This window comes from Cynocephalus volans, chromosome 3 (genome assembly GCF_027409185.1).
Source record: "Cynocephalus volans isolate mCynVol1 chromosome 3, mCynVol1.pri, whole genome shotgun sequence".
In the NCBI taxonomy this organism is placed as follows: domain Eukaryota; kingdom Metazoa; phylum Chordata; class Mammalia; order Dermoptera; family Cynocephalidae; genus Cynocephalus; species Cynocephalus volans.
The window spans coordinates 24,069,669-24,093,762 of record NC_084462.1 but is presented as its reverse complement, the minus strand read 5'-3'; the positions used below and the strand labels follow the sequence as shown (position 1 = coordinate 24,093,762).

The 24,094-nt window shown below is 59.9% G+C and overlaps 1 protein-coding gene across 1 annotated transcript; it reads left to right on the top strand.

Annotated features, from left to right (window-relative positions):
• The first annotated feature begins 533 nt into the window (after window positions 1-533).
• Window positions 534-21,476, top strand: LOC134372483 (collagen alpha-1(XXVI) chain-like). Its single transcript, XM_063089971.1, is given in 12 exon segments — window positions 534-601; window positions 1,817-1,959; window positions 3,171-3,232; window positions 9,134-9,290; window positions 11,695-11,793; window positions 12,421-12,573; window positions 14,587-14,670; window positions 15,962-16,014; window positions 16,984-17,019; window positions 18,127-18,180; window positions 20,080-20,164; window positions 21,316-21,476. Coding segments are annotated over 12 exon segments (1,155 nt in total).
• Window positions 21,477-24,094: the final 2,618 nt, after the last annotated feature.

Genomic DNA, 24,094 nt, shown 5'->3' with positions numbered 1-24,094 from the left:
ATCTCAGCGAGGGAAACTGAGGCCCAGAGAGGGGCAAGCAAGGCCTCATTTGGTCACAGGGTCAGGAGGGGGCAGGATCAGCCCCACAAGCACCTTTTCCATGTTTCCACCGCTCCTGTGAATAATTTGAGAAAGTTAAACAAACATGCTTTAACTGCCTGTCCATGACAGATGCCAGGGAAGCCACAAACTTGGCGGTTCTGGAGTGCTTGCCTGGGCTGGTGGCACAGGGAGTCTGAGCTGGCTGGGGAGCTGGACCCCCCCGTGCCTGCTGACAGCCAAGCCTCTCCCCACCTGCCAAGCAGGGTGCCTGGTGCCAGAGCAAACTGGGCCTGGGCCCAGCACTTTCCAGAAATAGGTCCCTGTGAGAGCCCAAGGCGACCCCTTTGTCCGCTGACCTTACCTCCTGCAGGGGATCCTATTTGTTGCCTCAGACCCTGGAAACACTCTGCTCATGGCCCCTAAATGCTTCCAGCATGTACAGTTTGCCCAGTGCCCTGGGTGGGGCTGGAACTCTAATGTACAGCTCGCCCATGTCCACGGCCGCCTCCTCGCCCTTCCTGCCGGCCCCAGAGTGGGGTGGAGCCTCCCCATATGGGAAGTGAGGTGCTGAGGCTCAAGCTGCAAAGTCACTTTTTCAAGGTCATCCTGGCCAGGCCAGAGGACATGGCTGCTCAGGAGGGTTCATGGACCTCTGCTCCCAAGTAGACAGCCCCCTGTCCATGCCACCCCATCCATGCCACCGCCACCCATGCTGCCCCCACCCATGCCACCCCATCCATGACACCCCATCTATGCCACCTCCACCCATGCCACCCCCACCCATGCCACCCCATCCATACCACCCCATCCATGCCATCCCATCCATGTCACCCTGCCACCCACCCCACCCTGTCAGCACAGCATCGTCCAGGGTGGTATGAACATCCACTGGGCCTGCAGGTGGATGAGGGTGTGGTTGGGGCAGGGGGAGGAGGGTGGGCGGGTGGGAGGACAAATGGGACCCTGTTCATCTCCATCTCTGCCTTTCCTATTAAGGGCTTCTTAGCAGCCCAGGAATCCTTGGCTGAATTTAATAGAGAGGCACTGAAAGCCCCTGGCCGAGGCCATGTTAATCGGGAGGCTGGTCTTTTGGGGACCCAGCCGTTTCACTGGGAGTCTCCCCAAATGTCAGTGTCTGTGAGCCTTTCCTCTTTGGCGGGTCCTTGTCCCCAGAGAGGACCCCTCCCCTTTCCAGCCTCAGAAGAGCCTGGGGGCCCCGAGCTCCCGGCCGCTCCGGTTTGCTGGGCTGCTTCTGTGCCCGGCTGCCTCCCATCTGGCAGGATGTTATTTGCATCGTCTGTTTGCTGAGAGGACCCTTCTGCCTTTCTCTGCGTTTTGTGGATTTGATGCCTTTTTATTTCTTGACCACCTCTTTCTTGCAAGGAAACTACAGGGAAACGTATGTTCGATCCACCGTGTTTAACCAGAAAACCGCCTCCGTCCATGGGTTGTCTTTTGCGACGCTCTGCCCCGTGCCAGAGTCAGGAAACTACACATTCTTCTAGTTGTTTTAATGTTCATTGTTTATACCTCAGTCTTTAATCTGTTTTATGTATCAGGGTTACTGACAAGGTTTTATAGAGAGGAAAAAGAGTGCTGTTCCTAAAAACTGCTGACAAACCAATGACTTGGCCCGGCCAAGGGTAGAAGGGAGGGAGACGGGGGTGAGGGGCCTCCACTAGCCCACATGGCACCTTCCTGAAAACCAGGTAGGGCTGGGGGGCAGAAAGCCCCTCTTGGGGGAAGACACAGCCTGAACCTCTTGCTCCCACAGTTCCAAGACCCCTTGTGGTCCCCCACATCTCTCGCAGAGGAATCACAGGGAAATTAGCAAGGCGACTTCATCTAGGGACGACAATGGGGAAAGTCTCCCAGGACGGGGGCAGCTGATGGCGTGGGGATCCGTGTGCCATGCTGGTGAGCACGGGGCCTCCAAGCATCCAAGTGGGCGCTATTGAGTTGTGCAAATACTTCATGCGTGTCTGTGTGTCTGTTTAACCACAATGGGGTTCCTGCAGGGTCAGGCTTTGAACTGCACAGAGGAAAGAGAGGGGTTAAGGCGTCGCCTGACTTCTACAGCAATAAAAGCTCTTTAGAACAGCTTTGAACCATCTATTTCCTCATTAAAGGGCTCCGGGTCTCGGGGGAGACCTAGATAATTACAGCCCAGGGAGACGTGTGCTTGGGGGGTCAGCCTTTACTAACTAGTCTCCTAATTGGCCTTCCGGCTCCAGTCCCTGCCACTCCCCCCCCCCCCCCCCCCGCTGTACACTCTGCTGCCAGAGTGAGCTTTGAAAAATGCGAATCTGACCTTGCCTTTCACCTGCCTAAAACCCTCCCACAGCTGCCCCGCGACCTCTGGTCACTGGCCTGTGCCCCCTCCCAGGACCCGGGGTTAGGGCCCATCTGCCTCTCCAGCCTTGGTGGCCCCAGGTGTGCTCTGACTCGGCCACGCTGCCGCAGACCCTGCCCTGTTCTCGTTCCCTTCCAAGCCTTAGCGTTTGTTCTCTCTGCTGAACCTGGCCAACCACTGTGCGTCCCTCAGGTCTCACCTTAGACGCCACTGCCTCCAGGATGTCCTCCCTGACTGCTGCCCTGTGGACTGGCTTTGGCGTCCCCAGGATGCTCTTGCGCACTCTGCTCTTACAGCCCAGCACAGCCCTTCCCAGCCTGTGTCTGTTTGCTGTCTCCTTCCCCGGCGGTGGTTCTCAAAGGCAGGGAGCGTGTCTCATTTACTGCTTGCTCGATGTCAATTATCAGATACTTTCTGAGTCTCTCCTGTGTGCCGAGCACTGAGATTCATGGATGGGCAAAAGAGACTAGGACCCCTGCCCTCATGGCGCTCACAGGCTATCGGCATCCCTGGTGCCTGGCACGGAGCAGACACTTTGCTGGGTAAACGGCGGTACAGTGTGCTGTGGGCGCTCAGAAAGGAGGCTCCGAGGCCCACAGGCTGCATGGAGGAGGGGCCTGAGGAAAAGGCTCTGAAGGATGGATGGGAGTTTTCCAGACAAAATGACTGGCGATTTTCCTGCCTTCCTGCCTGCTGACAGGCTCTCCTGGTGCCTGGGCTGCTCTCTCCCCAGGGTCTGTGCTCTGCCCTCAGAGGGGTTCCTCTTCTCTTTCAGAATGCATGAACTGTACTTGGCTCAGCGACATGAGCGAGCGGCTGACCACGCTGGAGACCAAGGTCAGATGGGCTGGAAAGCCCGGGCCTGGGGAACTGGCTGGAGGTGGGGTTTGCTGCTGGGTTTGGCTGGAGAAACCGCAGCCCCAGGAAGCCCAGCGGGCCTGAGCAGCCTGGTCCCAAGGGTTTGGTGCTGCTGAGGCCTTGGCAGCTCTGGGTGGCCCTTCTCGGGCTGGGCCAGCCTCCTGGGCGGGGAGAGCAGGAGAGCAGAGACCTGAAGGCCCCAGGCAGCAGGCTGTCTACAGCGGGCAGGGCAGAATGGCACTGAGCTCCCAGAAGTCAGTGGAAAGAGGAGGAAGTCATTGTCCCTCCAGAGCTGCTGTCCCCAGCTCTGGCAACTCCTGTCCCTGCCACCTGTCTGGTGTGGGGCTGGGCACACAGGAGCTGATGGGTAGAGCTACCAAGAAGCCACCAGCTTTCAGCCCAGTTCACAGGGGGAGGAGCAGGTCCTAAGTGGAGTCACTCTAGAGGCAGAAGGACTCCATAAAGGACAAGGAGTTTATTTGGGGCCCAGGCAACACCAGGAGAGGAGAGGGGAAGGGAGGGATGTGTGCAGCGCAGGTGTGTTAATGGGCAGGTTACCTGTGGGGCACCTGGGCCTCCATCCCATGGTCCCCTGGGAGATGGTGTAGAGCACACCTGGGAGCCGGCCCACCTTGGGGTGACAAAGCCAGGCAGTCTCTCCTGTCCCCTGCTGGGCGCAGCTTATCCTGATATTCCCTGTCACTCTGGCTTGCCCCCAAGCCCACCGAGCCTGCTCCAGCAGCCAGAGAAAGCCCTCGGCAGAGAGTTTCAGGTGCCTGCAGGCAGCTGCCAAAGCTGGGTGGGGTGAGGGGTATGTGTGGGCCACCAACAGCCTCTGCCCCATGGGAACAAACCCCGTCCCCCTCCACACCCAGAGGGCCTGGAAAACAGATGCCAGGTGATTAGCTAGAGGGCCTGGGGGGACAAGCCTGCTGAGGCCACTGTGGAGCATCTGGGGGCAGCAGAAACTGAGGGTTCGTCTGGCCCCCAGGGCAGAGCCAGCACTGAGGCTGTATTCACCTGAGCTCAAAGCAGAGCCCTCTCCTGACTGGAGCAGGCGGCATCGCCCAGGAGGGAGCATGTGAACCAGGCCAGCTGGCAGGGAGGCTGGAGTGAGGACCTGAGGCGGGGCTGGAGCCCCTGACAGCAGGAGCCCCCCCAGGACACCCTGAGGTCAGCTGTGCCCCCATCCAGAAAAGCCTGATGGGCAGGACACACACCACACATGCACATACTGGTATGCACATATATGTCACACACACACACATATGTACACAGACACATACACGCACAAACACTCATGCACATGTGAGGACGTGCACATGTGCATACGCAATACACACATACACATGCACGCAGACGTACACACACGTGTGCACACACTCATCCACAGTGCAGAGCCCTTGACAACCCACTTTGCCCTTCAGCCCTGCCCTCTGCCCAGAGAGCCTGACCTGTCACTTGGAGTGAAACATACATGGGACCGCCACCCGCCAGCTGGTGACTCTCAGAGCTCCACCTCCTCACCTGTGGGATGGGTTAGAGCTCCAGTCTCCCAGGGCTGTTGGGAACCACCTGCGAGAGGGTGGTGGGACCCGACTTTGGAAGCGGTCGAGTGCTGGAAGCGGTGAGGGTTAGTGCTGTCATCTGCGCCACTCGCTGTTCCCGTCTTGCCGATACAGACACAGGTGTAGGAGCCACCCGTGCAGAGCACGTGACGTGAGAAGCCCCAGGACATGATGGCCTCCCTGTCCTTGAGTCTTCTGCGGGCGGGCAGGGTCCCCCAGCAGCCCAGGCCCCCGGGCACAGGTGGGAGTGGGAGAGGGCCAGCTGCTCTCTTTGGGGTCGTAGCTCTCCGGGGGTGGGGGTGGAAGTCTCCGGGGAGCAAATGCTGCCACGTGGGCTGAGTCAGGACCAGGACAAGCTTGGAGGAGGAGGATGCTGGGGGTGAACTTGTGGCACCTGATGTCTTAGAAGAGGCGGGGTCTCTGCGTTTTCCAAGCACTGGAAACCTCGGTGTGGTTTGGCGCAGAGCAGCAGCCAACAGCTTGCCCTGGCCCCAGCCCAGCAACCCGGGTGTTAAAAGTCACAGCTCCAGGGAGGACTGGCATGGTGCCAGCTGTCCCCACCCACCATGCCCTCACCTGTGCCCTCCTGCCATGAGCAGTCCCTCCCCCTGGCCCTCCCACCCTGACACCCCCTCCTCCGGGGGCCCAGCATGGGCAGCAGGTGGGGGCAGGGCTTGGGGGGGAGGAGCTCGAGTCTGGGATGCGTAGAGAGGAGGCCCAGGGAAGGGAGCCCCGCTCAGCAGACACTGTCCTTTTGACTGGATTCCCAGACAGGGGCTGGGAGGCTCCTGTCTCAACTCCTGCGTCTTGTCTGGGTAATAACCTTGCAGCTGCCCACCTGCCCGCTCCACGCCCACGTGTCTCCTGGAGGGACAGGGCCACTAGGAGCTTTGTCAGCCTGGGTCAGAGGGCCCTGAAAGGCAGTAGCCTGGGGGGAGAAGGGAGAGACAAGCTGGGCTAGTTGCCAGGACAGCCCAGGGGTCAACTCAGGTCAGAGGCTGGGGTCCGGGGATCGAGGCAGAGTCAGGGCAGCAGCCAGGCGGGCAGACCCCAGACAGCGAGTCAGAAATCAGACAGCTGGATAGCGAGTGGGAGTCCAGAGCCTGCGGGCTGAGGCTTCCGCTCCCTTGACAAGAAGCCTGTTCTGGAGTGTCAGAAAGGACACGAGTACCAGAGACCCAGCCAACAGGAGCTTATTCCAGAGGACACCTATTGTTTCTTCAACAGGAAGCCCAGGAGTAGGTGGACTTGGGACAGGTTTGGTGGCTCGAGAACCCAGGCTGTTTGCGGTCTTCCCCTCCTGCTCCTCAGTGAATTAGCTTTTGGTGCTTCTCGGTTACAAAGGGGCTGCTGCAGCTCAGGGCGTCACGTCCTCACACCATGTTCAAAGGCAGGAAGTGGAGGAGCCTCCTTGTGTCTCATGGGCCCATGCTGGGCTGTAGGGCACCTCCTGGCTGCAGGGGAGGTGGCCACTGAGTACCTGGCCAAGCAGAAAGGGACTGCTCTGTTTGGCTCAGGCCAATCATGATCCCCCCCATACACCTGAATCCCACAAAAAGGAGGTTCTGGAGCAAGGGAAGAAGGGGCAGTGGGGCCAGGCAGCCATCAGCATCTGTTCCATCTTCACTCCCCCTGGTGTCCCCACGGGGACCCCAGGCCTAGGAGCTGCTCTGTAATTCCTGCCGCCCTCTTTTCCTGGGACAGGCAGGTGGGGCAGAAGGCCAGCAGGGCACTGGGAAAGTGTCCTGCCCACCTTCCTCTCCTCCACCTCAGTTTACACTCTGACTTCATGGACCACAGACAGGGGGAGGGAGCCCAAGGGGACTTCCCTGCAGGAGGGTCATGAGAGAAGCCTTGGAGTTCAGCCGGTCTCTGGGGCTGGATGGTGGTGTCCTGGCCAGTCAGCCAGGCCACAGTGACATCATTGGGGCCACTGCCCTCAAAGGCCGCAGTCTAGTTTTCTTGGGCTGCGTCCCCACACCCACGGCTACCAGCCTAGTGATCTCACGCCCGGGCAGTGATGGGATCCGTTTCTCCAGGAGGTTGGCCACAGCCAGGCCATGAGGGCTCAGGCTCCATAGGGACTGATTCTGACTTGGCTGTGGCCAGGGTCTGGGGGCCTTGTGGGTGGTGGTGTCCAAGTGTGAGGTGTCCCAGGAAGGAGTGAGCTGGGCCTTTCGTGCTGGGGCAAGGCCGCTGGCAGCAGGTCCCTTCTGGGGAGCTCGGAGCCTGCCACGGAAGGACACCAGGACATGCTACCAGAGCCCGGGCACCCTCCTGCCCAGATCCCCTGGCCACCCTGCTGCTGCTCCCCCATCCTAGCCACCCCCCACCCTCTCCTTGGGATCGCCCCTGTTCAATATGCCCATTTGGGGTCCTGCCAGGGCTCATCCCACCCCAACTGCACTGCTCACCTGCACCCCCAAACCTGCCGCTCTCCCTGTTTGACTGGGGGTGGTCCTATTGTCTCTGGCAGCCAGGCCAGAAATGGGGGTGCCCCCGGCCTTCACCCACCCTCCTGCCCCCAGCCGCTGGGCACCAGGTCCTGACGGTTGTCCTTGACCTCCTCCTCAGCCCACATCGTGCCCCACCCCCAGCCACAGTCTCCTCGCCCAGAGCCCCCAGCCTCGGCAGTGGCCGCAGCTCCCCAGGGGACGCTCAGCAGCTGGAGCAGGAATCAGACCTCCCTCCTCACAGGGACCCGGGGCAGGAGACCAGGCCCACCCCGAGCTGCTCTGCTGTGTGGTCTGAGCAAGCCGCCCCCTTCTCTGTGCTTTTATGAGCCTCAGCCACGGCCGAGCTGCAGAGGACAGACTGGTTTGCTGGATGAGGCCCTGGCCCAGCACCTGCTCGCTGGGTGACTTTGGGCAAGTCACTTGCGGTCTCTGAGCCTCTATTTCCACCTCACTTGTGATGTGCCCACAGTCACCCTTCCTGTCTCATGGGCCTTATAAGGAACAGAAAGGGGAGGTGCTCAGGGAAGTGGCCCCGGGTGGGGTGGGGGGGTCCAGGGGGGCTCACAGGGCAGGAACCCCCTCCCCAAGCACCGATGGAGACTGGGGGGTGGGGGTGAGGGTGGTCCACTGGACTGGGCCAGGCGTCTAGGGGCAGCTCCAGGCCGTTGGAGGGCTTGTCTTGCCATGGGGTGGAGGAGCCTTCACCGCCCACAGCAGGGCCTGAGCCCAGCGGGCCCAGCAGGGACGCTGGTGCTGAGCGCTCGGCTGCTCCCCACGTGCCCGCGCCCTGGGGTCTCACCTGCTGGGGCTGGGAGTGGGCCCAAAGCCAGCCACCTTGTTTCCAGGGTCCCGGAGACTCTGTCACCCAGGCAGAGGGACACTGCAGAACTGGTGAGGGGCAGCTCAGAGGAACCCCTGGCCTTTGCCCCACGAAAACTCAGCCCAGGCCTGAGCCCTGCAAGGGCAGCTGTTTGTGCCTGGGAGCCCCAGCATCAGCAGGAGTAGCCGGGCCCGAGGGTCCCCCTCTGCCCCAGGGCCTACCCGGCCTGCCCACCTGCACTGAGCCCATCCCGGGCACGCAGCGCCCCCTGCTGGTTTCTTTGGGGACAGCAGGGACGCACCGGAGCCTCAGGGTTGGATCCCAGGGCGCTCAAATCAAGGAGAAAGTCTCTTGGCCCAGGCTCTGGGTCTTTGGGGTCTTTGGCTCCCGATTCCATCAAGGGGAGAGAACGGGGCTGCTGTTCAGGCTGGTCCGGAACAAACGCGGCCTCCTTTAGTTTTCCTGGAGCATCTCCTAAGTACCGTGTACCAAGACAGGCCGTTCACACTCACGCGCCCACGCTCCCCTCCCCCCCTCTCACCCCTCCTCCCCCCTCCCCCTCCTTCCTTCCTTCCTCCCTTCTCTCTTTCTTTCTTTTTCCTTTTTCTTTCCTTCCTCCCTCCCTTCCTCCTTTTCTCTCTCCCTCCTTCCTTCCATCCGTCTTTCCATCCATCCTTCCATCCACAAATGTTCCTTGACCAGGAGTCAGACAGTGAGGGGACAAAACACTCACAGTCCCTCCTTTTGGTCCCACTGCCCGTGAAGCAGGGACCTAATCACAGTGACAGGGGCCACAACAGACAAGCACAGGGACTCTGAAAGTTGAGGGTCCAGGGGTGCTTTCCTGATACGGGGAGCAGAAGAGGGTGGGGGAGGGAGAGCACCCCAGCAATGGGAGTGGTGGTCCCGCTGAGGGATGGGATCGGCCATGTGCAGCAGGGGACAGCTGCAGGTCTCCTGGGGCACGTGTCCCTGCACACGCTTGTGGCTGCCCTGGCCCAGCCAGGGCCTGACCCTCTGCTCTCCTCTGGCCCAGGTTCTCCTGCTGGAAGCAGCAGAGCGGCCCTCGAGCCTAGACAACGACCTGCCAGCCCCGCAGAGCACTCCGCCGCCCTGGAACGAGGACTTCCTCCCTGATGCCATCCCTCTTGCCCACCCGGGACCCCGAAGGAGAAGACCCACAGGCCTGGCCGGTGAGCGAGGCCGGCAGTGGGGCTCAGGCCAGCTGAAGAGGCCCCAGGCCTGGCCTCCGGGGACCTCCACAAATAGGTCACACACCAGGCCCTCTGGGTCAGATACACCCACATGGCATTTTGAAAAATTGAGCTCCAACAAAATGACAACAACAAAAAATTGGACTAACACTTAAAACCTGGGGGATTTCACATAAAAATCAGGAATTCTAGTTTCTCTTACAAAACTGGAAGATCTGACTGTCCAGGCTGGCCATCCCTCATGGGAACAATCGGCTGCAACTGAGTCACGGTTGTCACTGTGGATTCGGTCCAAGCCCTGCAGTTTGCTGCAGTCCCCACCACTCCTTATTGTCTTATGGTCCAGCTACTGTCCTCGTTGCCCACCCTGCCCCTCAGCATCCTCATGTAGACCCCCAGCCCAGCCCGTCCTTGCTTGGCTCAATGTTGCCTGTATATCCTCAGGGACTGGGGGCTACTGCCAACCACCGCTTTCTGGCAGTTCCTCACTGAACTCTCTGACCAGAGTTGGAGGGCATCTGCCATCCTGTCTTTCTGCCACATTTTTTTTTTTTGACCAGTAAGGGGATCGCAACCCTCGGCACGGTGTTGTCTGCACCATCTGCAGCCAGTGAGCGTACCGGGCATCCCTATATAGGATCCAAACTCGCGGTCTCGGTGCTACCAGCGCTGCACTCTCCCGAGTGAGCCATGGGGCCGGCCCTTTCTGCCACATTTTTAAGTCAGGGATAAAATTTCCTCTCTGCAGATTCTCCCCACTGGTCTGGGCTCTGCCCCCAGGGACTATGGAATAGTCACAACAATTGTACTAATGAGAGTTACAATTGACGCCTGCTCTGCACCAGGCACTGTGCTGGGCTTTACGCTGTGGGATGTTTAGCTGCACCTGTCAATATGGCTGAACACAGGGGTTTAAGGCTGGTGTCTCTTATGAGTGGTCAGTGTCCAAGCTGTGCCAGTTATTAAATATTTTCATATCACCCTAGGCAGTGCAAATATCATTTCTAATCTTTGCACAAAGCTTGGGAAACTTGGGGTTACAGAGCAGACAAGTGAGGCTCAGAGAAGTTAGGTAACTCCCTTAGGGTCACCCAGCAAGCCAGGGCATTTTGCTCCAGTGATTCTCAGCCCCACTAGAGTGCTTTGGAGGGGACACCCTCACTCCGTCCTGCTCCCCTCTCCCAGTTAAACCTCCAGATTCAGCTCTGATGCACACCCCTGGCCCCCATCACATCTGTCCTGTTTCTATTCTGATGCCTGGTTCAGGAGAGCAGGAGGGCAGAACAGCAGAGTGGGAGAGTTGGCCTGCAATGCCAGTCCTGGGACCAGGAAAGGAGAAGCAGGGATCCTGCACTTTTCTAAAGGGACTGAAGGCTGTGGGAGGAGTGAGCTCGGGCCTCCTCCCGGGAGGGTGGGGGCATCTCACTCTGGCCGCCTGGCCTGCCCCTGAAGCCACTGTCACCAAGGTCTCACCCCCAGAGGGCTGCCCCATGCCTACCTTCTTCAAATGCTTCTTCTGGGACTGAGGAAGAGGAGGCTTCTCATCCCGCGGAGGACCCAGGCCCCAAACCCCCGAGCTGGGAGCAGGGAGGGGCGCCGGGACTTTTCTTACCAGGGAAAGTGCAGTTCCAAGGATGGCCACCAGGTGGGGCGCACACCCTACAAATGGTGACGCCTGGGAGCAGCCTGGCCGGAGAGCAGGTGGGGCTCTCCCAAAGCCAGCACCCCCCAGCCAAGCCCTTCCTCCCAGACCAGAGGCACATGCAGTCCCAGAGGGAAGGGACCTAAGAGCCAGCACAGGTCCCTCCATCAGATCAGCATGCATTTCTGAGCTTCCTCTCCAGGCAGCCCAGAGGGAGAACAGTCTGTCCCCAGGCCACACAGTGGCCTCATGTCCCCGTCTTCTACTCTCCTGCACTCTCAGGGCCTGGACCCCTGGAGCTGGGCAGACGTGCCCTCCAGGCTTCCTGGTGTCTCCGAGGAGGCCTGTTGAGCAGCGCTTTAATGCAAGCCCCTCTCCAGACCCCAAGCAGAGAGACACAGAAGGATGTGAGAAAAAAACATGGAGTTAAGAAACCTGAGCTATGGCCTGACCCTGTGACCTTGAGCAAGGGACCAGACCCTTCTGAGCCTCAGTTTCTTCACAAGTAAAATAGGAACAAAAGCAGTTCTTGGGATCATAGACTTTAATAGTTACAAAAAATAGTTTGCAAACTGACAACTGATGAACTTGAGGTGCTGGTGGTGCCTTTGCTTTTGGGGAACCCCAGGTGGGCGGGGTCCTGGGGGTAGGTCTGACCCGATGGTCCAGGTGGGCAGGCCTGAAGTCACCCAGGGGCAGCTCGGCCCAGTGTTATGAGGCCTTATCTCATTCTATCCCCAGGGCCCCCGGGGCAAACAGGACCACCAGGGCCTGCAGGTCCCCCAGGCTCCAAAGGTGACCAGGGCCAGACTGGAGAGAAGGGCCCAGCGGGGCCTCCTGGTAAGGACAACCCCCAACCTGAAGTTATCCACTGGGGACTGGGCTGGGGTTTCTCTCCCACCACTACCCAATCTCTGCCCCCACCCTGGGTACCTCAGGGCCTGATCTCACCCTGGGCTGCAGGAAGAGGGTCTTCAGGGAGCTTTGGGTGCAGGCGTAGATGTGGGGCCACCAGGGACCGGGGGCTATTCTCAGCCATTTAAACAACACCTCCAGAGAGCCCTCCTCCCAACTCCTACTGGGTCCTGCAGGGAAGAGACCCACGGTCAAGACAGGTGTAGCCCAGGCTGGCAGCCACCCTTGGTGTCACTGCCCCCAAGCCAAAGTCACTGGAAGGGGGCGACAGTCATCTGGCCTGAGCCTCTGCTGTGTCCACCAACCCTGCCTCCCTCACTTCCCTCCCCAGCTGTCCCTGGTGTCCCCTCTGGACTGGGATGGGAAGGGAAGTCATTTCGTTCATGTCCCAGGACACCTCTCCAGGAAAACTGGGTCAAGAGGCCACCACTGACTGGATCTGTGACCGACCCTGACCAACCCTGTCCCCTTCATAGCCTCAGTTTCCCCATTTGTAGTGGCTCAGCCACCTGGCTCCAGCCCTCACAGTGGCTCCCCTTCTCCCCATTTCAGGGCTATTGGGGCCGCCAGGGCCCTGTGGACTTCCTGGAGAGATGGGGCACCCTGGTCCCCCAGGACCCCCTGGCCCAGCAGGCAGCCCAGGCCTCTCTCCAAATGGCCCCTAAGGTGTCCTCTACTCCCTGCAGCCACCTACAGACAAAGACAGTGAGTGCCGCGCCTGGGGGTGGGTGGGCAGGACTGAGCTGTGCTGCCTTCTGGGAGGATCAGCCTTGCACAGAGGATCCCGGGAAATTGGACCCTGCCAGTGACAGGGATCAGCTGGGGAGAGAGGCTCAGCTCCAGGCCAGTGTCCCCAGGGAAGTGGTGCTGGCCCCAGAGGGGCCTGTCCCTGCCTTGGTGCTCAGCTTCCTGCCCCTGGGATCCTTGCCCCCGAAGGTCACTCTACTTGCTGGCCCGGCCCCATTTCCTCCCTGGCAGTACCACACCACCGAGGTCGTCCCTCACTGAACTTCCTCCTCACGTCCCCTCACTGTAGGTCGTTCAACTCGTGTTTATCAAGCACCTAGTGTGTGTCAGGCACATGGTTCCAGTGACTGGGGATACAGCAGTTCAGAGCCTCTGAACACACAGGAGCATGTGGGGGGTGGGGGCGGGGAGGTGCAGAGAGCCTGATGGGACGAGGACGCTGGGCCCAAGGGACAGTGAGGCGGTGGCGGGCCAAGCAGAGGGAGCCTGCAGACCCCAAGAGGAACATGGTTTCTGGTTGAGCGCCCTGGGCAACGAGGGAAGGATTTTAAGCGGAGGGTAATGGGACTGACTTTGGATGCTGAGGACTGGCCGGTTACTCGCTCGGTCAGAGCGTGGCGCCGAAAACACCAACGTCAAGGGTTTGCATCCCTTTACTGGCCGTCGCCAAAACCAAACAAGACTTTAAATTCTAAGAAGAGAGGATGGGTCGGTGGCATCCTGCACTGTGAGGGTGGGTGGGGATGAGTTGGTGGCGTCTGGGCACTATGGGGGGTGATGGAGACCTCTTTGTCAGGTGTCAGAGAAACCCAAGTCCCCCTCTTGCTCAGGCTTCTGTTCCCCCAGGGAGCACAGCCCTCATCTGAGCATTGAGACCTGCGCCTGAATCCCACCTCCCCTCTCAGAGCCTCAGTTTCCCCATCTGTAAAGTAGAGGTGGAAATCCTCCCTGATGGAGCTGCCCTGGAGATGGAAACACCCAGTCCCCCACCGGAGCCTGCCCCAGGAGAAAGGGACGCATTCCCAAGTGGAAAGGGGTCTAGGCTGCCCCCAGAGGGTACAGGTGGGGACAGAGCTGGGACCAGGGCCAGTGTCACTCTGCTGTCTACAGACCCAGTGTCCTCACCTGTGCAGTGGGACCTGGGCAGGGAGAGAGCAGGTGAGGCTTGTGACTGGGCAGTGACTGGGGTGGAGGTAGGGGGTCCTCAGGGGTCAGTAGCCCGCGCCCCTGGGCTGTGACGAGCCATCCGAGGGCTCCAACTTGCCCTGGCCTGGGCACACTGCCCTGTGTCTGGCACTGCCCACTGCCACCTCGAGTGCCCAGAGCCTTCCTCAGACAGGGGTCCTGAGGCAGGTGGCCTTGCAGGAGGGCTGGGCTGTGAGTGTTTGGGAAGAGTCTCGATGCTCAGAGGGGAGAGCTGCAGGGACTGTGCAGCTGGAGGGAGGCTCCCCACTCTAAGGCCTGGTTTCCGTGTGTGTCCCCATTCCAGACGTTTCCTGGGCCCTGATGCTCTGGGTCTGGCTCTGGGGATGGAACAGGATGAAGTCACATGGCAGGCTCTTCCTGCAAGGCCATGGGAGACAGAACCCAGCCCCGCCCCAGGCATTGTGACTGCAGCTACAGGGGTGGGCAGGGAGGGCTTCCTGGAGGAGGCGCTGCACGAGTGAGCAGGTTGGTGCATCAGGATGGGCACGTGAGGTGGAGCCTAGAGAGAGTGCCAGCCTCGGGCATTGGGGAAGTGAGCAGGGCAGGCCCAGAGTCTGAAGAGCCTGGAATGTTCTGGAAGGAGGATTTTATATGAAGTCAACCTGGTGCTCCCTACCCTTTTACTGCCTGGGCCTCCCCGTGTCCTTCTGAGCAGCAGGAACAATAGCGTCCTCTTGCCAGGCTGCTGTGGGGCCAGGGGTTGGGAGGTGCTCGCCTTGGCTCAGGTCGGGCCCCCCAGCACTGCGGGCTCTGCTGCTCCCACAGATGGAGACTCACAGCTGGTATCTGCCATCGTGGACACCGTGCTGGCAGGCGTCCCAGGGCCCCGGGGCTCCCCCGGCCCACTAGGTATGTGGATAGGGCAGCAGCGTGGTTGGTCTGGATTGAGGACCCCCTCCTGGGCCCAGGGGCATTGAGGGGGCTAAAGGCTGGTTTGGGGTCTACAGCCTCGGGAGGGTGCTAGGGTCTCGGTCTGCCCCAAGCCACTGTGTGGCCTGAGGTGAAGCCCTCGCTTCTCCAGTCCCCGGGGGCAGCTCCCCTGTGGGACTGGACACACGAGCCCCAAGTGATTCTGCTGGAGCAGGAGCCTGCAGCCACCCAGGCTGCCCTCGCGTGAGCTGGGGCGGGAGACGCAGCCGAGGGCCACTCAGGGAGCTGGGGCAGGTGGACAGTGAGAGGCAGGAGGTCCCAGGACCCGCTGGCTGGGTGAGTGTAACGCCCCCTGGGCAGTCCTTTCCCATGTGTCCTCTCCAAGCCTGGGAGTGGGGACACAGTGGTACAGCCCAGCAGAAGTTCCCCACAGCCTGGGAGGCACAGGCCTGTGGGGGGCTGTTGGGGACAGAGGCCTTGCTCTTCTGAACATGCCGGGCACATTAGACCCAGCCTGACCCTCTGGCCACTGCCCGGCCTGGGGGGAGACAGACATGTAAACCAGAGTGGCCACGGGCCATGGCTGAGTGACATTTACCTAGAGGAAGGGTGGAGGTGGGTGCCGAGAAGTCTTCCTCGAGGAGGTGACGCTCAGCCTCAGCCTGAGACTAGCAGGAAAGACCAACAGGAAAATATGCTGGGAAAGTGGTGAGACAGGGAAGCTCTAGGAGGAAAGAACAGCTTTGGCAAAGCAGAGGAACTTTCCAGGAGGGCATGTGGGGGGTGAGGGTGGGAAGGGGCCGGGCTGAGGACTTCAGGGGCCCTGAAAGGTGCCTAACCGGGTTTGCATTTCTAAAAGCTCGCTCTGAGAGGCTGCATGGACAGTGGAAGGGCTGGAGGTTATTACAGTCACCCAGGCGACAGGGGTGGCCTCAGAGGGGGCTGGGTTCAAGGCTGGCCAACGTGAGAGAGACTCACCAGGCGGCTGGCTGGCTGGGGAGTGGGGGGCAGTGTGGACTGACTCTCTCCATGGTCTCCCAGGTCTCGGGATTGGGACGGCCACACGGACGAGGCCCTGGGAGCAGCAGCGTGTGCCTTCCCCCTCCCCCACCATTCATTCAACAAATTTCATTTACTGCCCATGGAGACAGGCCCAGGGCAGGCGCTGGGAGCAGGAGGCTGGGCGGGTCCCTCTCCAGAGCTGATGGGGGGCGGGGACGGGCAGTGGGGTTCTCTGGCCCCAGGTGATCATTTGTGACTCTGCCCACAGGTCCCCCTGGACCACATGGTCCCCCAGGACCCCCAGGAACACCCGGATCCCAGGTAAGGACTTTGCCCTTTCTAGCATAGTGTGGGGTGCAAGCTGGGGGTCTCCTGGGAGAGAAGAAGCCAGTCTCCTTACCAGTATGAGTCACTCGGGGGGGAGCCAGCCCATCTGGCTGGGCGTCCCAGGGAAGGTGGGCCCATCAGTTCCAGACAGAGAAGAGTCCGTGCAAAGGCCCCGAGGCAGGGAAGAGGCCGGTGCTGAGCAAAGGACAGTGTGGGAGGGACGAGGTGGCACGGGCAGGCGTCACCCGCGGGTCCCAGGCGTGGGCTGTCATCACAGTGGAGGGAGCTCAGTGTGTTTCAGGGAGGGTGACTTTGTGAAAGGCCCCTCTGGCTGCTGTGGGGAATGGAAGGTGGGGATGGGAACAAGGAGCCGCACAGCACAAGGAGGGGACAGGAAGGCAGCTTGCGTTACGGTGGCGGTCGTGGAAATGGCAAAGCAAAGGGACATATTTATAAAGCGGAGCTGACGGTCCAGCTGATGCAGTGAATCTGGCGAGTGAGGAAAGGGCAGCTCAAGGTCACCTCCCAGGTGTGCCTGGGGCCGGGGGGACCACGGAGCCATCTCCTGAGAAGGGGAGACTGTGGGGTGGGGGCCCAGGAGCTCCCCTTTGGAGAGAGGTGGAGCGGGTGCCCCTGGTCCGCTGGTGCAGTTGTCCGAGGACGACTGGACACACAGGCCTGGGGCCCCAGGGACCCATCTGGGCTGGGTGTCAGCACACCTGGGACCGTCCCCATGGCCATTACAGTCACTTGTCCTCTGAGGGCCCTCCTCTCTGTACACCGGCTGTGGAGGGCGGCCCGGGTCCTGGGCATCCCCGGAGTCTGGCCTTCCCGTGTCCCCCATGCCATCCTCCCCTCATCCTCCTTTTCAGACCTGGAGCCCCAGGAGAGGGTGCGGGAGGGGAGACTGGCGACTGGGCAAGGACAGGCAGGGCCTCACAGGCTTTGTTTGATCTTCTGCAGGGCCTGGCTGGGGAGCAGGGCACGGCTGGGCCATCTGTAAGTGCATGGCAGGGTGCCGGGGCCATTCCCGGGGCAGTGGGCCCTGGTGCAAGCCAGGGTGCTAGGGTGGGGGAGGTCTGTCCTGGGTGGCCTCGCCTGAGCTCAGCCCCGTGGTCTGCAACCCAATCAGGGTGGGGGCGCAGAAGGAGGGAACGGGGAAAATGGTGCAGGCCGAGCTGCCCAGATTGAGACGGGGCGACCTGGGAGGCCCCTCCCCGGGAGTGCGTGAGCAGGGGCTGGAATAGCAGCTGCTAGGGGAGCTGAGGAGGGCAGCAGCCTCAGGAGGGTTGGACGAGAGTCTCAAGTTCTCTTCCAGGGAGCCCGGACCCAGGGGGTAACACGCTGGGTGACCTGGGCCCCGTGTTAATGTGATGCATGACCCACAGAGTCCCTTCCCTTCTCTGAACCTCCCAGAAATAAGAGGCTTAGACAGCCGGCCTCTGATTGCCCTTCTTGGAAACAGAAATTTATGAGTCTCGTCTTGTGCCTCCAGGGCCAAGGAGGCAGGCGCTTCCTTCCTGCCCGAGCCTTGCTTTAGGGGCCTGGGGCAGGGGAGGAGGAGGGGTCTTTTCTGAGCACCTACTATGTGCTGGCCATGATGCAGGTGCTCTTGTCCACAGCATATGCTTCAGAGCAGCCCTGGGAGACTGCGTTCTCGTATCTCCATTTGCCGAACTGGCAGCTCAGGCTCAGAGAGGTTAAGTAACGTGCCCAAGGTCACACAGCTAGGCAACAGTAGAGCTGGGATTTAAACCCAGGAGCGTCAGCCTGCAAGGCCACCCCTCCTCCTGTGCTTCTGTCTAGTGACAAATAACAATGGTGGACACTTTGATGGCCTTCTAGTCTAAGCTCATTGTCAATACTGATGTATTTAATCCTTCTAACAACTCCATGACATAGGTACTGTTATTACCCCTATTTTAGAGGTGAGAAAACTGAGGGACAGAGAGGTACAGCAACTTGCTCAAGGTCACACAGTAGTAACTGGCCCTGGCCCAGGCCCTGCCCCCAAGGGGACAGCCCGCCCTTGACCCCTTGTGGGCCCCTGAGGTTTGCCTGAGAAGCTGGGGCGACTGCTTGTTGACTGCGTGACTTGCTTCCTAGGGTGAGCCTGGAGTGGACGGGGAGAACGGGGAGAAGGCCGCCGCCTCTGCGGAGGTAACTGTGCCATGGACTGCGCTTCCCCTCCTGTGCCCTTGGCTGCGAGTGCGTGGGGGAGGCAGGTACCCCCAGATCTGTACCGACAGCCTCAGCCGGCCCTGAGCTGGGTGTTGGGCCGCGGGGTGAATAGGGTCCCTGCCCTGGAGGAGTTCACAGCCCAGTAGGGGAGACACTCGGGGTGGTCGTGACCACAGGATGGTGTACAGATTGCTGCCATGGGGGTGCCACAGGTGGGGTGACTGGCCCTGCGGGGTGGGAGGGGGAGCCTCCCAAGGGGCGGAGCAGCCGCGAACCTGTAGAAAAGACTCTCTCTCTTAAGGAGGCTTCAGGCTGTAGGGTCCCTATCAGGGGACAGGGCCTTCCATGATCAGGGCCTGGTATAAGGACGCACCCACAGGGTCAAGGCACTGGTGGGCAGAAGGATGCACAGCTGGAGACGTGGGAGGGGACGGGTGGAGGAGGAGGGGGTTCGAGCTGGGAACCTGAGGAGTGAGGATTAGAGCCCGCGGAGGTGGGCCTGGGGGACCCTGCCTTCTGGAGGTGCAGGGGAGGCCTCTAAAGCTGAGAATGAACTTGCCTGAGGGGGCTCCCCTCCCCTAGGTGGGTCCCAGCACAGGCCATTGGGGAGTGAGCTGGGGCGTCTGCCAAGCGGGGGAGGTGGGCAGGGGCAAGGCAGGGGCTGGGGGACCTCTGAGAGGTCCTTGCAGGAGCAGAGGAGGAGAAGAGGATGGAGCAGCCAGGGTGGGTGCAGGAGGCAGCGAGGAAGGAGGGATCAGAGCTGCTGAGGAGCAGCCCAGATGCACAGGCCACTTGCAATGGGAGCTGAGAGGTTACCCAAGACCCCCCACCCCATTTCATAAGATGCACAACCCGTGGCTCAGGGACATGAGGCTGAGCCAGGGCCCTGACAGAGGGGACCTGGAAACCCCTGATCCTGCCCAGAGCTCCCTCCCTGAGTTGGGGACATCGACATCCCCCTTCCCAGACACTGCACTCAGCTCGCTTCCCAGCGCCTTTGTCCCTGGTGGGGACACCTCTCTGCTGTCACCCAGTAGGGTGCTCTTGGTTTCCTTTTGTTTCATCTTAAGCTGAATTGATCTGAACACAGATCTGTCAGGTTACACTGGCAAAAGGTGCTCGTTTGGCTGCCAACTGCCAGGGCTGGGCTGGCTGGGGACAGTGGCCTTGTCTCTTCACTGTCACTTTTCTTTTCAAAGTGGCCTTGACACCTGTCTTCTCAATAAGTTGGCACCCCATCTCAGCTCATTCATGTGTCCCCATGCACGGGGTCCTTTGCCCATGTGTAGACCGGATCCTGGGAACGTAGACTCCGTCTTTGTTTCAGCTGCCAGTGCTCTCCAAGCAGTGCCCTGTCTCTGTTTCTGGCCTGGTGTGGGCACACCTGGCCTGCCCTTGCTGCTCTGCAGCGTTGACCTGGCAGATGCTCTTGGTTGGGCCGTCCAAGAAGGAAACGGGCACAGGGCCTCCCACCTGCGGGGCCCTGTGCTGGGAGCTCTGCCTGCATTAGAAAAATATTAGAGAATATTTCCTATGCGGGAAACAGGGCACGCAGGAGAAGCCACCATGGTAGAAAGAAGAGCCCAGGCTGGAGGCTACAGGTCCTGTTTGAAGCCCAGATCAGCCCCTTCCAGGCTGCATGGCTGTAGGGAGGGATGCTTACTCTCTCTGCACTCCGAGTTCCTCATCTGTGAGGAAGGGTTTGGACCCCAGCCTGGCACACAGGGGATGTTCGAACTAGCGTGACTATTTGTAGTGATGATGGTGGCAGTGGGATGGGACAGGAGGGCAGGGCTGCAGGGACATGTGCCCTGTGTCAGGTTGGCCCCGACTCCCTCCCATGGCCGGCCCTGACCCTGGCCACTTCCTCCCTGCCAGGGCGAGGGGGTGCAGCAGCTGCGGGAGGCCCTGAAGATCCTGGCCGAGAGGGTCCTCATTCTGGAGCACATGATTGGGATCCACAGTAAGTCGTGACCAGGGCCACCACGTTGGGAACCTCTCTCCTCCCTCAGCTCACTGCTGCCTTCACGGCAACTGCCTTGGGTCTCTGATCTCTCTGCCTCAGTGGCCCCTCCACTCAGCTGTCAGATGGTATTCGCCAAACCCCAGTCTGACCTTGTCCCTCCCCCGCTCAGGGACCCCCAGAATTCCCTCCTGCCCATGACAGACATCCAGGTGCATCAGCCCAGCTCCCCACGACACTACCCAGCATAGCCCCGTGCCCAGTGACAGACCAGCACCCAGTCACGCCAGGCTCCCTCCCACCTCCACACCATTGCTCAGGCTGGTCCCTCTGCCTGGTGAACACGACTCCCATCCAGGGTCTGCTCAAAGACGCCTTCCTCTGTGAAGCCTGCCCTGAGCCCTCCGCTTTGTTCTACAGGGCTCTGAGGAGCCTTCCACTCCATAATGGGGTGTTGTTTCCATGTCTCTCCCTCGCACACTGGGAGCCCCTGGCGCAGAGTGGGGACCTCTGCAGGGCCTGAAGCCCAGGCCCCTCAGCATGTGTTGAACAGTGAATGAATGAATGGGTGAAAGGATGAATGAATGGATGGGTGAAAGAATGGATGGGTGAATGGGTGAATGTATGAATGAATGGATGGGTGAATGAATGGATGGGTGAATGAATGAATGGATGGGTGAATGTATGAATGAATGGATGGGTGAATGAATGGGTGGGTGAATGTATGAATGAATGGATGGGTGAATGAATGGGTGGGTGAATAGGTGAATGGGTGGGTGAATAGGTGAATGGGTGAATGAATGGATGGGTGAATGAATGGGTGGGTGAATAGGTGAATGGATGAATAGGTGAATGAATGGGTGGGTGAATGGGTGAATGGATGGATGGGTGAATGAATGGGTGGGTGAATAGGTGAATGGGTGAATGGATGAATGAATGGGTGAATGGATGAATGAATGGGTGAATGGATGAATGAATGGATGGGTGAATAGGTGGATGGGTGAGTGAAGAGTGGATGAGGAGTCAAAAGCCTGATGCTGCTTTGCCTTGTCCAGACAAGGGCTTCTCTCCGTGGGCAGGTCCCAGGAGCAAAATGCCTCCAAGTCCTCCCAAAGCTCTGTCTCGAGCCCATCCTCCTGCTCTCCCTCCAGATCCCCTGGCCTCCCCTGAGGGGGGCTCCAGCCAGGATGCCGCCCTGAGAGCCAGCCTCAAGATGAAGCGCGGTGGCCCTCATGCTGATGGCGCCCTTGCTGTCCTGCTTGGTCCCAACCCTGGGCAGAAGAACGCTGATGGGGCCAGCGACAGGAAGTAAGAGCCCAGGTCTCCAGGACAAGCTCCGCCCTGACCAGAGACCCAGCCCCTGAGGCCTGAAGACGCCCTGAGTGGGGCTGGGCTCCAGGCATGGACAGTTGTGAGGGACACTGGCTCCCGGGGCCTGGGGGTCTGGGGAACAGATGGCGCGTCCAGGGACAAGGTCCAGGGGGAACCAGCACCCGCTGCAGAGCCCTTCCCTTGCCTCTTCCCGCTGGAGACGGGGTCTGGGTGGGCTGCGCAGTGGGTGTGAGAATGATCATAATACTCATCATGTATGGAGTCCCTGCTATGTCTGGGCCTTTCCAAGGAGCTTTCCTTACATTGTCTCATTTAACCCTTAGGAGATAGGATTATTATCCCCACTTTACACTGGGGACTGAGGCTCGGAGGGTATAAATAACCCCCAAGCCACCGGATAGTGGCTGGCTGGGGCAGGACTTGAACCCAGACCTCTCGGTTCCTGAAGCCACGGTCTCTCAACCCTGCCAGCTTCTCCTCTTCATGAGGAAACTCAGACAGGGAGGGCACAGGGCAGGGATGGCTCCTGAGGTGGCAGGGCCACAGCGAGGCTGGACAGCCAGCCAGGAAGGACAGGCTGCATGGCACATCCCAGACTGCAGGGCCCTGGGCCTCCTTCCTCAACCCCTTCGCCAGGGCTTGGGGTCTGCTTCACGGGCTGGGGGCAGCCTGGCCTGTAGCTTCTCTCAGAGGCCGGGGAGACGATGACCACTGACAGCCACGTGGACTTGGGGGACCATGTAAGAGGAACATCGGGGGTGCCAGGGCCCTGTTCAGGACTCAGAGCCGTGCTGGGACTGCCCCCACCGTGCATGAGGGGGCCTTAGGGGTCTGCCCTCATCTGTAGCCCTCAGCTGGTGTCAGACCCACGCATCCGGGACCCGGGTGGAGGCAGCTGCCTCCCCACTGCAGGACCTGGGTTTGCAGCTAGAACCTTCGGGCTGGGCACCCTCCACTCCACCCAGGGCCTCCACACTGTCTCCCTAGAACATCCCCCTCCTGGAGGGCTGGGTCATGCTCTCAGCTCACTCCAACTCCCATGCCCTGCCCTGAGCACCATGCCATCTGTATTAGTCTGTTTGTGTTGCTTATAACAGAATACATGGAACTGGGTGATTTATAAAGAAAATGAAGTTTATTTGCTTACAGTTTCTGAGGCTGAGAAGTCCAAAGTCCATCTGGTCATGGCGACGGCAACCCAGGGGTCTCACATTGCAAGACGGTAGGAAGGAGAGAGAGAGAGAGAGAGAAGGAGAGAGAGAGAGAGAGACTCTCCTCTTCTTTTAAAGCCCCCAGAACCACGCCCCTGAACCACCATTTTTAATCCATTCACTACTGCATGGTCCTACAATCCAATCACCTCTTCAAGGCGTCACCTCTCAATTACCATAATAGGATCTCCCACCCTCTTAACAGTCACAGTGGGAGCTAAGTTTCTAATACATAAAACTTGGGGGACACAATTGAAGCTTCAGGGAGTTTTGGGGGGACATAATTCAATCCACTACACCCTCTGACAAACTAAATTCTCTCCCCTCGAGTGAAGCAGACCAGTAGGCATTAATTCTCCCAGACCTGAAAGCAGAGATGGGACCCTAAGAGAGAGACTGTCCTGCACCAAGAGGTCCTGCCCCAGGAGCCCCACACCCAGGTCTGTGTGGTTCTATTCTCCGCCTGTCTTCAGGGCAGATCACGTCCCCACCCATGTCTGCATCTTTGACTGAGGGGCTGCTATTTTTGGAGGGTGTGGACTGAGCTTAGACATGCTGGTGGGGGTCCGCACATGCACACGAAGCCCTTCATGGTGCAGGTCAGGAGCCAATATGGGGACAAGGAAGGTTCAAGGGCCAGGGACTGGCTCCGTTGGCTGCCACGTTTCAGCAAAGAACTCTGAGGAGTCACAATTTTGTGGACTTTTCAGGAGTCCTCCAGGTGCTTCAAAAAGGATATTTGGGTAGGATAGAGCTTGTTTTAACAGCTGTTGAGCTCCATGCGTAACTGTTGAATATTTACCCCATGGGGCACCCCTATTGGTACCCTGACCCTGGGCCCTGGAGTGGTCTGGGGCAGGCCTGGGGGTGGGGGCGGTGGAGTCTGGAGGGAGCCCCCAGGATGGGAGCAGGGGGTGGGCGTCCAGATGCTCTCTGGCCCCACCTCAAAGCCATGGGGCAGAGCGTGGTGAAGAAAGGAAACAACTTCTGATGACAGACCCCGCACAACAGGGTGGACTGCTGAGTCTCTTGGACAAAGCCGGGGTAGCAGGTGCCCCAGAGGAGGTTCCACTGCCAGGGGTCAGGGCTGAGGGAGAGAGTCTCCCCAGGGAGGTAACGCGAGCTGGTCTTTAATAAGGATGAGGTGAGGCCCTGCCCTATACACGTGACATGTGTCACCTCCTTCAACTCGGTAGCCACCTCCCTCATTTGGGGGTGAGTTAACAGAGCTCCAGAGAGGTTGAGCGGTTTGCCCAAGGTCACACAGCTGGTCAGCAGCAGAGCTGGGTTTCAGACCAGGCCTGTGGGACTCAGGGAAGCCATGCTCTTGGGTGCTGCCCTGCTCTGGAGGGAAGAGCGGAGTTCACATGAACCAGGAGACCCCGGG